This window comes from Artemia sp. Qi Xiang Cuo, chromosome 11 (assembly GCF_049724085.1).
Source record: "Artemia sp. Qi Xiang Cuo chromosome 11, ASM4972408v1, whole genome shotgun sequence".
Taxonomy (NCBI): domain Eukaryota; kingdom Metazoa; phylum Arthropoda; class Branchiopoda; order Anostraca; family Artemiidae; genus Artemia; species Artemia sp. Qi Xiang Cuo.
The window spans coordinates 23,974,717-23,993,542 of NC_142804.1; the positions used below are offsets into that span (position 1 = coordinate 23,974,717).

The 18,826-nt window shown below is 36.0% G+C and overlaps 1 protein-coding gene across 1 annotated transcript in view; it reads left to right on the forward strand.

Moving 5' to 3' along the window:
- LOC148946782 (GTP-binding protein Di-Ras2) overlaps positions 1 to 18,826 on the forward strand; it is a 104,427-nt gene that overhangs the window by 26,672 nt on the left and 58,929 nt on the right. Inside the window, exon 3 of the mRNA XM_089096601.1 lies at positions 856 to 1,041. Within this exon, the coding sequence (XP_088952727.1) occupies positions 856 to 1,041 (186 nt within the window). The remainder of the gene's footprint in view (positions 1 to 855; positions 1,042 to 18,826) is intronic.

The following is an 18,826-nucleotide window of genomic DNA, read 5'->3' on the forward strand; positions in this document are numbered from 1 at the left end:
AAACATATTTTACCTTGGTGAAATTAAAACCCTGCCAGGATTCATTACCCCTGAAAAAAGTGTGCTCTTGAAAGGTTTTTTGAAATTAGGAAGAAAAAGGGAGTTTTGATATGCCATAATGATTTCTCAGGTCACAATCTGAAAATTTATGAGGAGGAAAAAGTGACTAGATATATATTGTTTCTGGAGTGAGAAAGTGCTGCACAACGAAATTTGCGGTTAGAAGACAAATTAAAATTATAATGGAATGAAGGAACGGCTGATTTTAGCGTCTGTGAAAGATAAACAGGAAGGAGGCATTGAATTCACAGCATAATTTTTTGTTCAATTTAAATTTTTGATTTGCCGCCCTATGACATACAACTAAAGAGTAACAAGACAATTATGCTAATCCATAATTTACTGAATCATGTAACAATGTAATTAAACCAAAAATATAATAGGAAACGAAAGGGATTTTTCCCTTTTTTTAAATTGAATGAATTTTCTTAAACTAATAAACTTCAATGTTTAGCTGTTAACTTCTTAACTTCATATTACTTCATATTTATTTCAACCTTTAATTCCTTTCTTAGAGTTATGGGTCGCTACCATTTTATCACTTCCCTTTAGCTCCCAAGAGCTTGTTGATTATACAAGTTCTATTATTCAGATGGAACTAATACAGCAAAATTACCAAGCATCAAGTCTAAAGCTTTTTTCGATTTTTAACATGATTTCGTCATTTGCTGCTTGTGTAATTAACACTTAGTTATGCCTTTCAGCATTTAAAAAAACCTTATTTTTTCCTTTCTAAAATATAACTCTTTCTATTTTACTCTGCTATAATCCTCTTCATTTACTTATACATTCCAGGTCATTCATTCGAACAAGAATGTCTGCACGCTGCAGATAACAGATACGACAGGATCACATCAATTTCCAGCAATGCAGAGACTGAGTATATCCAAAGGTCACGCCTTCATTTTAGTGTATTCCGTTACCTCACGACAGTCCCTTGAGGAGCTTAAACCGATATGGCAACTTATCAGCGACATAAAGGTAAGGAATAACTTGTAATTTTTCATCGGAGTTAAACGTTCTGGATAGGAAAATGCAGAGACAGAGAAAAGATTTTGTATCGATGAGGATGTTCATTAGAGTCAGAACTACAAACAAAGAAAGAACCAGCTGAAAGGGCAATTTGAGTTCAGTCAATTTGTGACTTTTAATCTGTCTTATTTGTACTTCATATTTTACTGCGTATTTCTATGCAATATACTTTATGTATTTTGAATCAAGGAGGTACACTTGTGCCTCTATAAAGAGGCGACCCACCACAATGTTAAGGGATTTCAGGTCCTAGAGGTTGCAGAGAGACGGCGGTGATCGCATTTTGTAGCCCAAGTTCAAACTAAGAAACGTGCAAAATTTCATCCTCCTCCGACTTAATCTTCATGGGGTAAACTGGGCCAGAATTTTCGACCCTCCCACCAAAGCCTCTTTTTAAAGTTGTCCTATTGGGGTGAAATTTAGAGGTTAAGCTTTCCTAGGGCCCGGGAGCTTATCTTCGAAATTTCAGTTCAATCCGATTACTCCTTCCCTGTTTTCAAAAAACCAAATATAGCCACTTAAAATTCATCATTTCTTTTTTTTTCTTAGCCACGCCTACAGGCCACAGTTGGCAACGGATCCGGGTGAATGAGGACTCATTCGAAGCAAAATTCGACCTGTTAGGGCCTTTTGATATTTTCAGACCGAAAAAATTATCCCCCGAATTTACATTTACGAAAAACCTCGTTTTCCTATAATAGCCCATGTTAATTTTTCCCACCACAACCCCCTTTAACGTTGTCTGATCGGGCTGAAATTTAGAGGATAAGCTTTCCTGGGGTCTGGGAGCTTATTCTCGAAATTTCAGCTCAATCTGATTACTTCTTCCCTGTTTTCCAAAAACCGAATATCAAGTTTTGCTTGCGTCAAAAAAAGATTCCCCTTACTAAAAAACAATTACAATTATGTCTCTTTAGTGCAGCGGTTGAGACTCCTGACTGTCAGGCGGAAAACTCGGGTTCGATTCACCGTCAGAGAAAATTTTTATACGCTGAATTTGAATTTTAAAAAAAAAACTCGATTTTCTTTTTTATATTATTTGAAAAAATTACGTTTTCTAAAGAGTTAAATAGACTGAGTTACAAGATCCACCTTTAACACACCCTGTCGAGACAGAAAAAAATAATGCACAATCATCTAACAGTTAGTCAAGCAATACTAAGTAATAAACTGTACAAAAATGTGCAGAAATTATTTGAAAAAAACTACGTTTTCTAAAGAGTTAAAGAGGCTGAGTTACAAGGTCGAACCTTAAAACTTACAGGGATTAGGAGGCACAGTTAAGGGGCTGCCACCCCCCAAACCCCCCGCTTTCGCAGCCTTTAAATAAAAAAAAATTCTTTAAACTGAAAGTAAGGAGCGACATTAAATCTTAAAACGAACAGAAATTATTCCGTATATGAAAGGGACTGTGCCCTCCTCAACGCCTCGCTCTTTACGCTAAAGTTTTTATTGTTTAAAAAAAAGAGTTGTGAGAAAGTCAAACTTTAGCGTAAAGAGGGAGGCGTTGAGGAGGGCACAGCCCCTTTCATATACGGAATAATTTCTGTTCGTTTTAAGATTTAATGTCGCTCCTTACTTTCAGTTTAAAGAATTTTTTTTATTTAAAGGCTGCGAAAGCGGGGGTTTGGGGTGCGGCAGCCCCCCAACTGTGCCTCCTAATCCCTGTACGTTTTAAGGTTCGACCTTGTAACTCAGCCTCTTTAACTCTTTAGAAAACGTAGTTTTTTTCAAATAATTTTATCGTATAAAGGAGATTATTTTACTATATTTATTATTGATTATTATAGGCTCATGCAATCTTTTACTAAAATTTCATTACTACGAACCAGATTCCAGATAAATACGTCAAAGCAACTAATGCTATGTACGAGAATAATAATACCTCAAAAATACTTAAATATCCTACAATTTAGTCAAAATTTAATGATAATAACCAACTCACGATAAAAGCATTTGGACAAGCATTCTTGCCTTAAGCTATTTTCACGCAGAGACGACAGAGAAAATGAAGATTCTATCCTAAAAACCAATCCAAATTCCTTATCTCGCCACTGGATGCATCTCCGTTGTTTTCAAACACTTCGTGGTAACGAACTGTAACTGAGTAGCGACCCGGCTCAATAGTAACCGAAACTCTATAAACAGAATTTTTATACTAACAGATATTTCAAAAGTACCGGCTTATTATGCTGATTTCAAATATATAAGTTTCATTGAGTTTAGTCTTACCCATCATTAACTAAAAAAACAAGTTTTTTTAACTGAAAGTAAGGAGCGACATTAAAACTTAAAACGAACCGAAATTATTCCGTATATGAAAGGGGCTGTCCCCTCCTTAATGCATCACTCTTTACGCTAAAGTTTGACTCTGTCTCACAGCTTTATTTTTTAAAACAATAAAACAGTTTAGCGTAACGAGTGAGGCGTTGAGGCGGGTACCGCCCATTTCATATACGTAATATTATCTTTTAGTTTTAATTTTTAATGTCGCTCCTTACTTTCAGTTAAACAAGCTTGTTTTTTTAGTTAATTTCTGAACGTTTTTGAATTAACTCAGCTTTGATTTTGGCTCACCGTACATGAATAATTAAAACGAAATTCGCATATTAATTTTCCTTTTTTGGGCTAATTGACTCTCTCGAAATTTTGTTCAGACGTAACCTACGAATTAACTTACGTAACGAATTTCTATATTCGTATATTTTTATTACGTATATTAGGGAGTTCGCTCCCTAGTCAATACCTCGCTCTTTACGCTAAAGTTTGAATATTGTACGAATCACAAAAGTTTTAATGTTGCTCTTTACTTTCAGTTGAAAAAACTAGTTTTTTTATTTAATTTCTGATCCTTCCCCCTTCCCCCGGGAACTGTGGGGGATTAAGTCATCCTCAAAGACATATTAGTTAGATCTTTGACTATGCTGAACTAAATGGCTATCTCAAAATTATGATTGGGTGACTTCGGGAAAAAAATGAGGGTGGGAGGGGGCCAAGTTGCCCTCCAATGTTTTGGTCATTTAAAAAGGGCACTAGAACTTTTAATTTCAATTCGAATTAGACTTCTCACGATATTCTAGGAGTACTGAGTCGATACGATCACCCCTGGGAAAATGAAATTAAAAAAAAAGAGAAAAGAAACAAATAAACACGCATCCGTGATCTTTCTTCTGACAAAAATACAAAATTCCACATTTTTGCAGATAGGAGCTTGAAACTTCCGCAGTAGGGTTTTCTGATACGCTGAATCCGATGGTGTGATTTTCAAAGTTCTATGAATTTTTGGGAGTGTTTCCCCCTTTTTTTGAAAACGAGGCAAATTTTCTCAGGCGCGTAACTTTTGATGGGTAAAACTAAACTTAATGAAACTTATGTATTTGAAATCAGCATAAAAATATGATTCTATTTATATATCTATGGGTATCAAAATCCGGTTTTTAGAGTTTCGGTTACTATCGAGCCGGGTCGCTCCTTACTTACAGTTCGTTACCACGAACTGTTTGAAAAGGCTATGAACCTGAGAAAATTTGCCTCTTTTTTTTGAAAAAAGGGGGAAACACCTCCTAAAAGTCATAGAATGAAAATCGCACCTTTAGATTCAGCGTATCAGAGTACCCTGATGTACAAGTTTTAAGTTCCTATATGCAAAAATGCATAATTTAGTTTTTTTTTGCCAGAAGAAAGATCACGGATGCGTGTTTTTTGGTTTGTTGTGTTGTCTTTTTTTCTCGAGGGGTTATTGTATCAATTCAGTGTTCTAAAAAATCGGGAGAGGGCTCATTTGAACGGAAATTATAACATCTTGTGCTCTTATTAGCTGAACAAAAAGGTTGAAGGGCAACTAGGCCCCCTCCCACAACATTTTTTTCTGAAAATAGTCGGATCAAAATTCTGAGATTGCCATTTTGTTCAGCATAGGTGAACAGCCGAATAACTGTGCCTTTTGAGGTATCATAACCCCCAAAGCCCCTGGGGAAAGGTCTTTAGGTTAAAAAATTTGTCCATTGTTTACGTACACTATTTTTTATTGGTAAGTATGCATACATTTTTGGGGTTGGGGGGGGGGTTGAATTTTCTGCTGGTGATATTTTCCACGGGGAGAGAAGTTTCCAGGGGGTGAATTTTCCGGGGGAAATTTTACATTGGGGGATTTGTCAGAATTCGTTTATGAAGTTCTTCTTATGTCTTGCTTTCTCTTTGCCGACTCAGTTTTAGAGATGTTAAGGGTAATTGTACGGAGCAAATTTTCACCAGGATTTAATTGCCTAGAGATTAAACCCGCGGGGAGGGGATTTTTCCGTGGAGGTATAGCCAGGCGTTGTTTAAAAAATGAACAGAAATTAAATAAAAAAAAACAGTTTTTTCAACTTAAAGTAAGGAGTAACATTAAAACTTAAAACGAACAGAAATTATTACGTATATGAGGGAGGTTGCTCCTCCACAACACCTCGCTCCTTACGATGAAGTTTGAATTCTGTCCCAGTTCTTTTAGAACGACTGCTGAAACACTATGTTCGTTTAATTACAACAATAAGGAGCTTTTTTGAAAGTACTAAAACACTTTAGCGTAAAGAGCGAGGTGGTGAGGAGGAGCAACCGCCCTCATGTACGGAATAATTTCTATTCGTCTGAAGTTTTAATGTTGCTCCTTATATTACGTTGAAAAAATGTTTTTTTTCATTTAATTTCTGATCGTAAAACGAATCGACATTTGAGAAAGGAGAACTGAATTTTAGAATCAGCATTCACAAGTCGAACGTCCTACTAGAGATTAATGAAAAAATTAAAAAGGAACGTCCTCTTTTTAAGTGTAGGGGTCTATAAATACTGGAATTTACGAAGATACCCGGATTGACAATTAGTGCTTTAAAGAATTGTCCTCCTTGCGATTTTTGGGTCGTCTCAGTTCAGCCTCAGTCAAACAGTTCGTGGTAACGAACTGTAAGTAAGGAGCGACCCTGCTCAATGGTAACCGAAACTCTAGAAAACTGGATTTTGATACCAACAGATACATCAAAAGAATCAGATTTTAATGCTGATTTCAAATATATAAGTTTCATCGAGTTTAGTTCTACGCATCAAAAGTTACGCGCCTGAGAAAATTTGGCTGATTTTCAAAAAAAGGGGAAAGACCCCCTAAAAGTTATATAATCTTAATGAAAATTACACCATCATATTCAGCGTATCCGAGAACCCTACTACAGAGGTTTCAAGCTCCTATCTACAAAAATGTGGAATTTTGCAGTTTTTGCCAGAAGAAAGATCACGGATGCGTGTTTATTTATGTGGGAGGATCTTTCCATGAAGGAATTTTCATGGGGGAAGGGACATTGCTATGAAGGGGGCGCCAGATAAAAAAAAATAAGTTTTTCAACTGAAAGTAAGGAGCAACATCACAACTTAAAACGAACAGAAAATATTACGTATATGATTGGGTTCACCCCCTAGTTTGGGTTCACACCTATGATTGGGTTCACACCTCGCTCTTTAAGCCAAAGATGTTTTAGTACTTTCATAAGAGCTATTTATTCTAATTAACGGCCTTTGTGATTAAGGGTCATTTTTAAAGAAAAAAATTCGAAATTTAGCTTAAAGAGCAAGGTATTGACTAGGGGGCGAATTCCCTAATATACGTATTAATAATATATGGGTATAGAAGTTTGTTACGTAAGTCAATTCGTAAGTTACGTATTCGTAAGTAAACAGTTCGTGGTGATGAACTGTAAGTAAGGAGCGACCCGGCTCAATGGTAACCGAAACTCTAAAAAACGGAATTTTGATACCAATAGATACATCAAAAGAATCAGATTTTAATGCTGATTTCAAATATATAAGTTTCACCAAGTTTAGTCTTACTAATCAAAAGTTACATGCCTGAGAAAATTTGGCTGATTTTCGAAAAAAGGGCGAAAGACCCCCTAAAAGTTGTGGAACATTAATGAAAATCACACCATCATATTCAGCGTATAAGAGAACCCTACTGTAGAGGTTTCAAGCACCTATCTAGAAAAATGTGGAATTTTGGATTTTTTGCCAGAAGAAAGATCACGGATGCGTGTTTATTTGTTTTTTTTTTCCAGGGGTGATCGTATCGACCCAGTGGTCCTAAAATATCGTGGGAGGGCTCATTGGAACGGAAATTAAAAGTTCTAGTGTTCTTTTTAAGTGGCCAAAAAATGGAGGGCAACTAGGCCCCCTCCCACGCTCAATTTTTTCCCAAAGTCACCCGATAAAAATTTTGAAATAGCAATTTTGTTCAGCATGGTCGAAAATATGATAACTATGTCTTATAGGATGACTTAATCCACCAAAGTCCCTGGGGGGGAGGGCTGAAAGTTATGAACTTTACCCAATGTTAACATATAGTATTGGTTATTGGGAAGTATACAGACGTTTTCACTGGAGGGGGGGGGTCAGGGGTTATATGAGAGGATCTTTCCATGGAGGAAGTTTTCGTGGGGGAAGGGACATTGCTATGAAGGGGGAGCCGGATTTCCCATCGTTATTAAAGAAAAAGATCGGAAATTAAATTAAAAAAAAGTTTTTCAACTGAAAGTAAGGACACTAATACACGTATTAAAAACCTATGAATATAGAAGTTCGTTACGTAAGTTAATTCGTTAGTTACGTATATTTATTACTAATAGAAACGTTCGTAAATAAAATTAAACAAGTTTCGAGAAAGCCATTTAACCAAATAAAATTAAAATTAATATGCAAACTTTTTTTTAATTATTCATATATGGTGAGCCAAAATCAAAAACTGCATTAATTCAAAGACGTTCAAAAACTAAATAAAAAAAACAAGTTTTTTTTAATTGAAAGTAAGGAGCAACATTAAAAATTAAAACGAAAAGAAATTATTCCGTATATGAAAGGGGTTGTCCCTTCCTCGACGCCTCGCTCTTTACGCTAAAGTTTGACTTTCTCACAACTCTATTTTTTTTTCAACAATAAAAAACTTTAGCGTTAAAGTTTAGCAGATATGAGCTTGAAACCTCTAAATCAATGTTCTTTATACGCTGAACCTGATGGTGTTATTTTCATTAAGATTCTATGAATATTAAAGTGTTCCCCCTTTTTTTGAAAATAAGGCGAATTTTCTCAGGCTTGCAACTTTTGATGGGTAAAACTGAACTTGAGGAAACTTATATATTTAAAATCAGCATAAAAATACAATTCTCTTGATGTATCTATTGGTATCGAATAGATACATTGGAAGAGTTTTAGTTACTATTGAGCCGGGTCGCTCCTTACTTACAGTTTGTTACCATGAACTGTTTGATTACACTTGAATTAGTAATAACCTCAGCTGTGTTTTTTTCCTGTTATTAAACTAATTTCAAAGAGACTTGTCCATTTAGAGGTCCTAGCACTTTTATCTCTTCTCTATTTTTTTCTGTTGTCTATAGTGAATGGTGTCTTACCCAGGGCAACCAAAACGCCCAAATACTGCAATGAAACAAATTTCTTTCATCATAGAAGAATCGTCTATGACTTATAATTGTATGTGTTCGTAGTTCCCTTGGGAACCAAAAACTGGTTGGTCAAGAAAAGAAGTACCTTTTTTCGACATATTTTATGCAAGACTGTACACTGCTTCCAAAATATTACTCTCAGTGAAACATTTCCTCACAAATTAAAAGATGCTGGCACTTTTAAGTAACTAAAACCCAAAAGTAGTGGGATGAGGGTTAGAAGAAACCCGTCTTGGCTTCTTGAAACCCCCTCTGAAAACAGGAAGCAAAAATTTGGTCAACTTCCGAATAGTACTGCTACTTTTTGGGGTACCACTTTTTGGGATGTTGCCGCCTATCCCATGCGTCTCCCTACCTCCACTTGAAAAGCGCTGGTATAGAAATACTTGCAGCTTTTTTTATCATTTGCTTCTCATGCCAGGTAATTGCAGAAATGAAAGATTAGTTATGACCGAAGAGGTTTCGGAAGTTTTTGGCTTAAAGTCAAAGAAAGGGGTTTGTTCAAAGTAAAGATAAGGAAATACAACAACTAAGGTGATGGACTGTCATGTCAATGAATAATTTAAAACTAAAACCAAGTTTTGGGAGAAGGTTTCAAACTAATTTTTCTACCCTCATTTGGGCAAACAACTATTGATGGTTTTCCAAGAATTCAAACTTGGTGCGATTACATTGACTGTCTATTACCAAAACATAATGTGCGTACAAGGATTTGATTCCGGGTTAAGAAAGGCTCTCCCCAAGTCTCGAAACGGGGAGTTTAATGGCTGTGTCTGCTTTTCTACTTAAATACGGTATAGTATCTAAAAGGGTTATAACAAGCTGTTCCGGACGCTTTTTACCGTCAAAACCAAGATGGACATCGAGCAGAATCAGGAAGTAGCAAACGCGGGAAAAAACAGACTTCGGAAACCCTATTGACGAAATTATGCATTTTGATCTATTTCTCCCGTTCTTAAAATGAAAATTAAAACTTATTTTTCGTTTTTTGTCGAAAAATTACTAATGAAGATACTAGGTTTTGGCATATGGCATGTCGACGTATCAACAAAGTTTCTGGGAAAATATAGCAATGAGTCCAGCATGTTGAGCCAAAGAAAAAGTATCCCATAAGTAATTTGAGGGACGAAACACTAAAAAAAAGAGCTTTGAAAATTCACTCAGAGATCCAAAAAAGTAACAAAAGGTGACAATTCAAGGATAAAAATAAACTCACTAGTCTTTTCCCGAATGCTGTTGTTGCTCTACACATTTTTATTGGCAAGGTTAGTCTATGGGGAAAATCTTTTCCCAGTTCAAAATGATAAATACTTTACAAATTTTTTTTAAAACCAGGTTTTATAGATGGACTAAAAAGGGGAAAATAAATTTTTGGGTTCTAAGGAATACTTTTGATATACATACTTCAAAATTTTCTCAGTATTTTGAATGTTGTGAACTCGTTTACTCAAACTTGTAAAAATTTTCTAAAAACTTAAACGTGGTGCGCATTTTCAGTCAACTACCTATTGATATTTAAATATTTACCATACCAACTAATTGTATGAATGCTGTGGATGGCGAATTCACAGTTCTTTATGTGCACCAAGTTTAAATTTTTAGAATTTTTTTTCAAGTTTGAGTAAAAGAGTTCACATCATTCAATATATTCAGAAATTTTTTGAAGTATGTATATCAAAAGTATTCTTTAGAAAGAAAAAATTATATACTCCTTTCTAGTACATTTGTAAAACGTGGTTTAAATTTTTTTTATAAAGTATTTATTAAACTCTTTTTGGTCTTAAATTGTGTCTACTTAGCCCTTCAATACATAGGCTGCTATATTAAAACCACGAAACATTAAACCATTGCATACAAGAAACATTTCCAGGAAATATAAAAAGAAAAGCATTATGTAAGTCTGGCCAGGATACTTAACCTTTTATGAATTAAATTAAAAAAACAAGTTTTTTTAACTGAAAGTAAGTTTTTTTTTCCGAGGTGATTGTATTGACACAGTGGTCCTAGAACATCGTGATTCCTGATAGGGCTCATTCGAAAGGAAATTAAAATTTCTAGGGCCCATTTTAAGCGACCAAAAAAATTTGAGGACAACTAGGCCCCCTCCCATGCTCATTTTTTCACCGAAGTCACCCAATAAAAATTTTGAGATAGCCATTTTGTTCTGCATAGTAAAAAATCTGATAAATATGTCTTTGAGGATGACTTAATCCCCCGCAGGCCCCCTGGGGGAAGGGCTGCAAGTTATGAATTTTGCCCATTGTTCACATATAGTATTGTTTAATGGGAAGTATACAGACGTTTTCGGAGGGATTTCTTATGGCGGAGAGGGCGTTACGTGGGAGGATCTTTCCAAGGTCAAGTTTTCATGGGGGAAGGGACATTTATATCAAGGGGGTGCTGGATTTCCCAGCATTATTTAGAAAACGATCAGAAATTAAATAAAAAAAAGTTTTCAACTGAAAGTAAGGAGTAACTTTACAATTTAAAACGAATTGAAATTATTACGTATATGAGGGGGTTCACCCCCAACTCAATACCTCGCTCTTTACGCTAAAGATTTTTTTTTATACTTTCAAAAGACCTATTTATTCTAATTAAATGGCCTTTGTGATGCAGGTGTCATGCTTAAAGAATTGGGACAAAATTCGAACTTTAGCGTAAAGAGCGAGGTATTGACGACTGGGCAAACCCCCCTCATAATCGTAATGATTTCTGTTCTTTTTAAGTTTTAATGTTGCTATTTACTTTCAGTTGAAAAAACTTTGTTTTTTATTTAAAAGATCAAATCATAGGCAGCGCAATAGCGCTGCCTAAGTAAAGAACGATGTTGGCACAGTGTATTATTATTTTTTTGTTTTTTTCTTTTTCTTTTTCCATACCAGGGCACTTCGTATCGACAGAGTTGTCGTAGAAACTTTGAAAAGGGCTCATTCGATTAGAAATTGGAGTGGCTAGTGTCGTTTTTAATAGTCGAAAGTGATTGGAGGGCAACTAGCCACGCCCATCATTCCCCCAAACGCATCCTATCGAAATTTTGAGATAGCCATTTTGTTCAGCGTAGTTCATTTCCTGATAGAAAATATGTTTTTGAGAAGGTCAGTCCCCCAAAACCCTCAGGGCAAGGGTTTTGATTTATGCCCTAGGGGCATGTAAGAACGATGTTGGCACAATGCATTATTTATTATTTTTTTCCTTTAGAGCAGGGCTTTTCGCATCGAAGAAGTTGTCGTAGAAACTTTGAAAAGGGCTCATTCATTTGGAAATTGGAGTGTGCCCTAATTTTTAGTAGTTGAAAGCGATTGGAAGGCAACTAACACCCCTTCCACGCCCACCATTTCCCAAAACACATCCAATCAACATTTTGAGATAGCCATTTTTTTTCAGCGTAGTTGATTTCCAGATAGGAAATATGTTTATGAGGAGGTCACTCCCCAACAACCCTCAGGGCAAGGGTTTTAAGTTATGCCCTGGGGGCAAATAAGGTTTTTGTAGAAGGCGTGGTCGTAGAAACTTCAAAAAAGGCTCATTCGATTGGAAATTCAAAGGGCTAGTGACCTTTTTAATAGTCAAAAGTGATTGGACGGCAACTAACCCCCCTCTTACGCCCACTTTTTCCCCAAACACATCCAATCAACATTTTAAGACAACCATTTTATTCAACGTAGTTTTAAGTTCTGTAAATTAGGTCTTTGAGGATGACAACCCCCAAGAGCCCTCAGGACAAGGGTTGTAAGTTATGCCCTGGGGCATGTAAGGATTTATAGAACGCGTTGTCGTAGAAACTTCAAAAAGGGCTCATTCGATTTGAAATTGAAATGGCTAGTGCCCTTTTTAATAGTCGAAAGTGATTGGAAGGCAACTAACACCCCTTCCCTTCCCACCATTTCCCCAAACACATCCAATAGTAGTAATCAACCTTATACTTTGCGTGCGCCCCTGTACCAGACAGGTTTCTGGTGGGTATAGTCTGGTTTGGTGGGTACAATCTGGTTAGGTGGGTATAATCTGGTTTGGTGGGTATAATCTGGTTTGGTGGGTACAGTCTGGTTTGGTGGGTATAGTCTGGTTTGATGGGTATAGTCTGGTTTGATGGGTATAGTCTGGTATGGTTTTTCAAAGAGAGTGACTATCCCCATGCATATAGGTAAAAATTTCTACAGGGCATATACACCTTTTCAAAGAGAGTGAGTATAACTTGATTGGTGATTGGGATTTGAATAAAAGGAAGTTTTCTTTACAATTCATATAAGTAAGAGAATTGAATTCAAAGAGAATAGTTTATTTGCGAAGGTATTAGTAGTAGAAAAATTGAGTGGTTCATTTATATTATTGGAGATTAATGATGGAACCGAAAGCAGCAGCAACGATATACGAGTACACAATTTGACTATGGAAATAACTGCTGATTGTAGACTCTGTCTTGAATGGGGCACTATATATGCTAGATATGTGATATCATTAAGCAAATTTAAGGAGGAGCATCAGCTATGTTTTGCTGGAAAAGTAAATATTCTCCATATAAGTAAACTTCGGTCAGCATTAGATGTCCTATCAAAATATATTGATGAAAAAAAATTGCATCAGTGATTATTATTTTTGTAATCATGTACATTACAACTGTTTCTAAATCAATGGTATTTTTTTCTTTTTAGAGTAGATTAGTGTATATTTTGTGGAGTACAAAAAGAAATTCTGGATAGTATAAAGTTGGTTGTGAAAGAGTTAGGACTAGAAAATGGACAGATTTAAGAAAGAGCGAATCATGAGGAATTTAGTTCTTATGGAAAATGTTTGATTCTAGATGACAATTTTCTGGAGCTGTCTATTCAAAGGAAGATATTTTCTCGGGGAATGCTTGTCGATATAATGAAAACTGATTCTCCATCATTAGACTATTGTATGAAGCTTCTACATCGTGGTCCAAATGCATTTACACAATTTATTGATATATTTATCATGACACAACAAAATTATTATGTGGGTATGCTTTTTAAAAAATATTTTATAATTTCCGGACTTTTTTCATGAGAAAGATTGTGCTCAGGAATTATTTACTCCTCTCTCTCTATCTCAGACAATTTTTTTTGTTGCTAACTCTGTTTCATAGTGGTAGTGAGAGCGACAACACATGACAAAATGTTCCATACATGTCCGTTATGTATGTACTCACTGGGCAGCTGGTTATCATGTGAGAATTGCACAATGATTGATGAGTATGATGAAAAGTGTCGATTATGCAACCCATGTAAATTGCATAGAGGATATGCTGTACAAATTAAAGGTTGTAATTCCTTTCTTGAAGAGATGTGTGACTCTCATCCTAGAGGCCACCTATGCTCCAATTGTCATTATGATAAATGTAATCAGTGGGAGAATACATATCCCGGTATGATTGGAAAGAATCCTAACCGTGATTTTAGTCTATTGCTACGAGATTGGTATCGTCGGGGTTTTAGATTGTTCTGGGACGAGGAACCAGGTCAGCGGTTCAACTGTTGGAACAACAAAAGAATATGGTTTCTACGTCATCGTTGTGAAGACAATGGGTGTTATGATTATAAGCCCACTGATTTTTATTTGGCTGTGACGTAATGTGATTCGACACTTGAGGACACTGTTAATGAAATTTCTTCAAATAAGCAAATTGAAACATGTGAATTATATAGAATGAATGAGAATAGTATCATTGACTATACAAAGAGATATGACAAGAGTGAAGTCACGCTCTACTGTAGAAAATGTGACCCTGACATTGCAGTAAATCAGGATCAGTACACTATGAATTCAGATAATCTACCTGCACTAGTTGTTGTCGGCAAATATCTAGTGGTGGATGAAATCTAAAGAGTAGAAAAGTCGTTTTATCATGTATATAATTTTTTTTTATTAATAAACAATTTCACATACATCTTTAGAACATTTTATTCCTAGGGCACTAAAATCAATATTAAATATACTGGTAAGTATATTTTCCACTTGAAAGTCGTTCAATCGAGGTAAGTCAACGTAGATGTTGAGAAACTGATTGTAGGTGTAGCCACGACATCTGAACATGAAAAAGAGTAGTGCATGAAAGCCACATGTCTTAGTCGTTAAATCCTGTACTCTTCGTTGATTTTGAATAATGGTTTTCCCACTGATTTCAATAAAGTTGCTGATGTATGGCGTGTAAAATTTATACGATAGGCCAAGATGATCTAAAAATTCATTATTCTTCGCTCTTTGAAAGATATATAGCGGATGACCAGTCGTCAACGTTGATGGGCTGCTATAAACAAGGAGTAGACCATATTTAACACTTGAAATTTTTTTAATGAAGCCTAATAATATGCAATGGAACGTGTCATGGGACATGTATTGATCCCTACTAAATACGTTGATTATTTGGTTTGTGTTCATGGTGCTAGGTCTAGAAGAACACTGTCGTCGGGTGTGATTTCCCAATAGGTTTCAAATTGACTCAGTGATATTAGCGTGATACTCTCAGTCAGATCATCGGCAAATGTACACTCTAAACGTACATTCCCTGTTCGTACTATACTCATATCCTGAGTCCCTGACAAATCCAAAACAATAACCACATGATTTTTTGAAAATATTGAATCGGTTATTCCATTTTCAAATAGTTGAGAGTCATGATCTAGAGATTGCATGGTCAACTCGTACAGAGTTCTATAGGATTTTTTGTCAAATGATAGAGTGTATAGTGGAATACCAATCAATTTGCACACAAGGCTAGAAAGACCAAAAAAATGAAAATCATGGGGGGATTCACTCCAGAATCCAACGGCACTGCCACTCTTCACAAAGGCCAAAGCCAATTTTGATGGGATTTCTCCATTGATAAATGATGAATCGCTATAGCTACGAGAGCCGGTGGCTATGTGACGTTGATTGGTGATTGTATGGGGGAAAAGAAGTTTAATGTTGTTACCATTGGCTTTTAGCTTTTCCACTGCCAATGCAACAGAGCTCATAACCTGTTGTTTTCGGACGTGGAGACTTGCCGATGTGATAATGACATTTGCATCGGGTGCTGCAGGAAGTGTTTTTCTCAAAATGAAATTCGATGGGGCCATCTGTTACTTTATTTTAATCTTGACATTGGGGGGTAGCCATTGGGATATATTGAATATCTCATTATTTAATTTTCCAACCAAATGATACTCCTGGGTCACTGCAGTAGTCAACTCACCGTCAGTATCAACACCTGATCGATATTCATAGCCTAATGACTGTCCTCTCAACTCCTTGTAAGCCTTTGGTGTCATCATCATAAATTGTATGTAGCTTGCATAGTTTGATAAATTATTGCTAGTGCTTACCAATGTTCCATTAATAAATACATTAATTTGTTTGAATATGTTGTGTAGAATACAGTTTTCATAGGAGAGACCATCTCCGGCATTTGGAGTTGTATTATCTGACTTTTTCTTCACCACAACATTTAAATCAATAAATGTTGATGACAAATCAATGAAATAGTCTTCATTGGAAAATATTTGAAAGTGTATATTTTCCGAGAGGGCTTGTTGAGGGTGAAACTGTTCATAGTAGCCATACTTGACACTGACATCAACATTTTCAGCATTGAATAAATTCAATGAGGAACTGATTGATTGATATGATTCCTTGTGGGGGGAGATAAGTCATCTTAAGATAAGAAATCCTTCTTTAATCTAACAATCTTTTTCTTCTTCTTCTTCTTCTGTTTATTGGTTTTCCTTGTTTTATTCCTCAAAGTCCTTGTTGATGTCCTTCGCTTCCTGCCTGGGTGGAGACTGATGAGTGAATGACACGAGCGCATCCTTTTCAATCCCTCCCCATTTTGTCGAGATTTTAGCTGCTCACCAACAGCTCTTGCTGAAGATCTAATATTTTCCTTAACACTCTCCTTGAAATTCTTGCCCGACCCCTAGTCCTGTAGTGTGGAGGCAGCAAAATTTGATGCAGCAGGTACAACATATTTTCTGGCAAGGGGTACTACAGAACGAAATAGCCTAGCAAACCAGCTACCAAGACCATAGCCAGACATTGTAGTACGCCCCTTGTAGTAGTCCCATTCATTGCCTAATTGACGGGGACTCAGACCACCAACATAACAATCGATATCGGGACCGAAAAATGGAATTCTCCTATTGTTCATTTTAGGTGATTGTGCTATCGTTGACAATGGATCTAAAATGACATGTAATCACTGCTAAGCCCTTTTTTATTGCTAGAGGATTACCCAATTCCCTTCTTAGTGCTAACTGACAGAGTTCCAAATAAGAAATGTTTACAGGAACATACTGAAGCTGCTTTATGTTATAGTGATGAACAAGTTCATGAGTTGTTTTTCGTTCAAGAACACGTAGGAGTGGGACATTTGAATTACAGACTCTAGCTGCTTCCAAAAAGGATGCATATAGAAATATGCAAGAGTCCGAGTCAAAACCAGGTGGATAATCAGCAAAAATAACTTGATTCATCCCGTAACCGGTGCCAGCATTTTTCCCATTGATCATATTCTGTTTAAAGCCAAGAACGGCTCTCAGATTATCATTGAGAATAATTATTTCAGTGTCAAGAGGTGAGGTAATTTAAATCCTATCATGTTCCAATGAATAATTAAAATGGAATTTACCATTCCTACGATATGAGATTTTTCTTTTCATTGTACGACACAAATTTCCCATATTATCGTATTCAATATATTTCAATTTGGCATGTGGATATTCACGAGATTTAAGTGCTTCAACCCATTCGTAGTCGACAGAGTTCAACCCTTTCATAGTTCAATCGATTGGTATAACCTTTATATCATACGCACGATCCTTTCTCAGGAGATCATAGGTATTTTTGAGAATACAGTCGACAAGAGCCACTTCATATGCACCGTCAAATTTGATGGTGGGGGAGAATTTTGTCCAAAAATCACTTGTCGTATTCAAGTCATTGTAGAGAGGTACGGAAACGTTGGACATGAATGTTACATATAAATCATTGGGAATAGTCAATATCTTTAACATCGTTCCAAGAATCAAAATGAGAGTTGTATACTAGCCACCGAACAAGTGACTGTTTCTTACACCAGCGAGTACGTGTATTTAATATCTTTTCAATTCGATAGATTTCACTATTATTTTTAACTTTTTGTAGTTCATAGTCATAAAAGCCGCCGTGAATCTCTTCATCTTTGGTATCACGGAAACGATAAGTTACGGGTTTAGTGTCTAGGATTTTTGCCACTTTAAAAAGTTCTGTGGACCAAAAGTTATTCCCTTTTCAAAAACATTAGTTGTTCTATTAATTCAAACAGTATCACCAACATTGAATTTATTTTTCTTCTTGACAATCGTTTCATTGGAATACTGTTTAAGAAAGGTGTCAATTGTATCATGATCAGAATGATGAAATTCCATTGGCTTAAAGTTTGACAATGATCGATTAGGTTGTTGATTATAAATCAACATGATTTTATCTAGATCATGAATAAAAGCCGATGTATTTTTCAATGTACAATATCTTGAAATTAAAAGTCGAATAGTTCTTATCAATCAAACGGCCATTGCGGTTCTTAGAGGACTATGGCTTAGATAGTGCTGTTAACAAAGCTTAACAGGTTCTTCCGCAACATGGGGATGAAAAAATTCACTAACATAATCTGTATGAATTTTTTATACGCACTCTGTTGGAGAATAATTTTCCTGGCCCGAACAAATTCAACACCTCTTTGCGAGTACACTTAAATTAAAATATGCATAGCGACTAAAAACACTGATTGCAAGTAGAATGTACTTGTACGGTGTATTGTGACGTCTTTGAAGCTCATTTAGAGTCAGGAGATCTGCTTGCATTATATGCAATGGGTAAAAGACTTTAGTTTTTCGATATTGATTGGCACGAAGTCTATGATTTCGATGCAGAGTGTAACTTGATTCATTTTGTGGATAGTCTTGTACATTTTTGGCGTTAATACCAGTGACTTTGGAAAGAGTGGAGGTTGAACTTAAACTCCCCGCCTCAACAATATTTTCATAAGCACCTTTCAGAACTTCAACCATTTTGAACGTAAACACGTTGTGTAACGTCCGCTACCCTTTTGTATACTGGCTGTTGGTGGCAATGGTGACGTTGACTTGATACGTCTTCGCTTTTGTCTAGCTATCAGCGGTGTGCTAGTATTTTCCAAAATTGATTTAAAATCTTCTTCTTCTTCTTCTTTATATTTTAATGATGTCAATGTTGTTGATGATGATGATGATGCATGT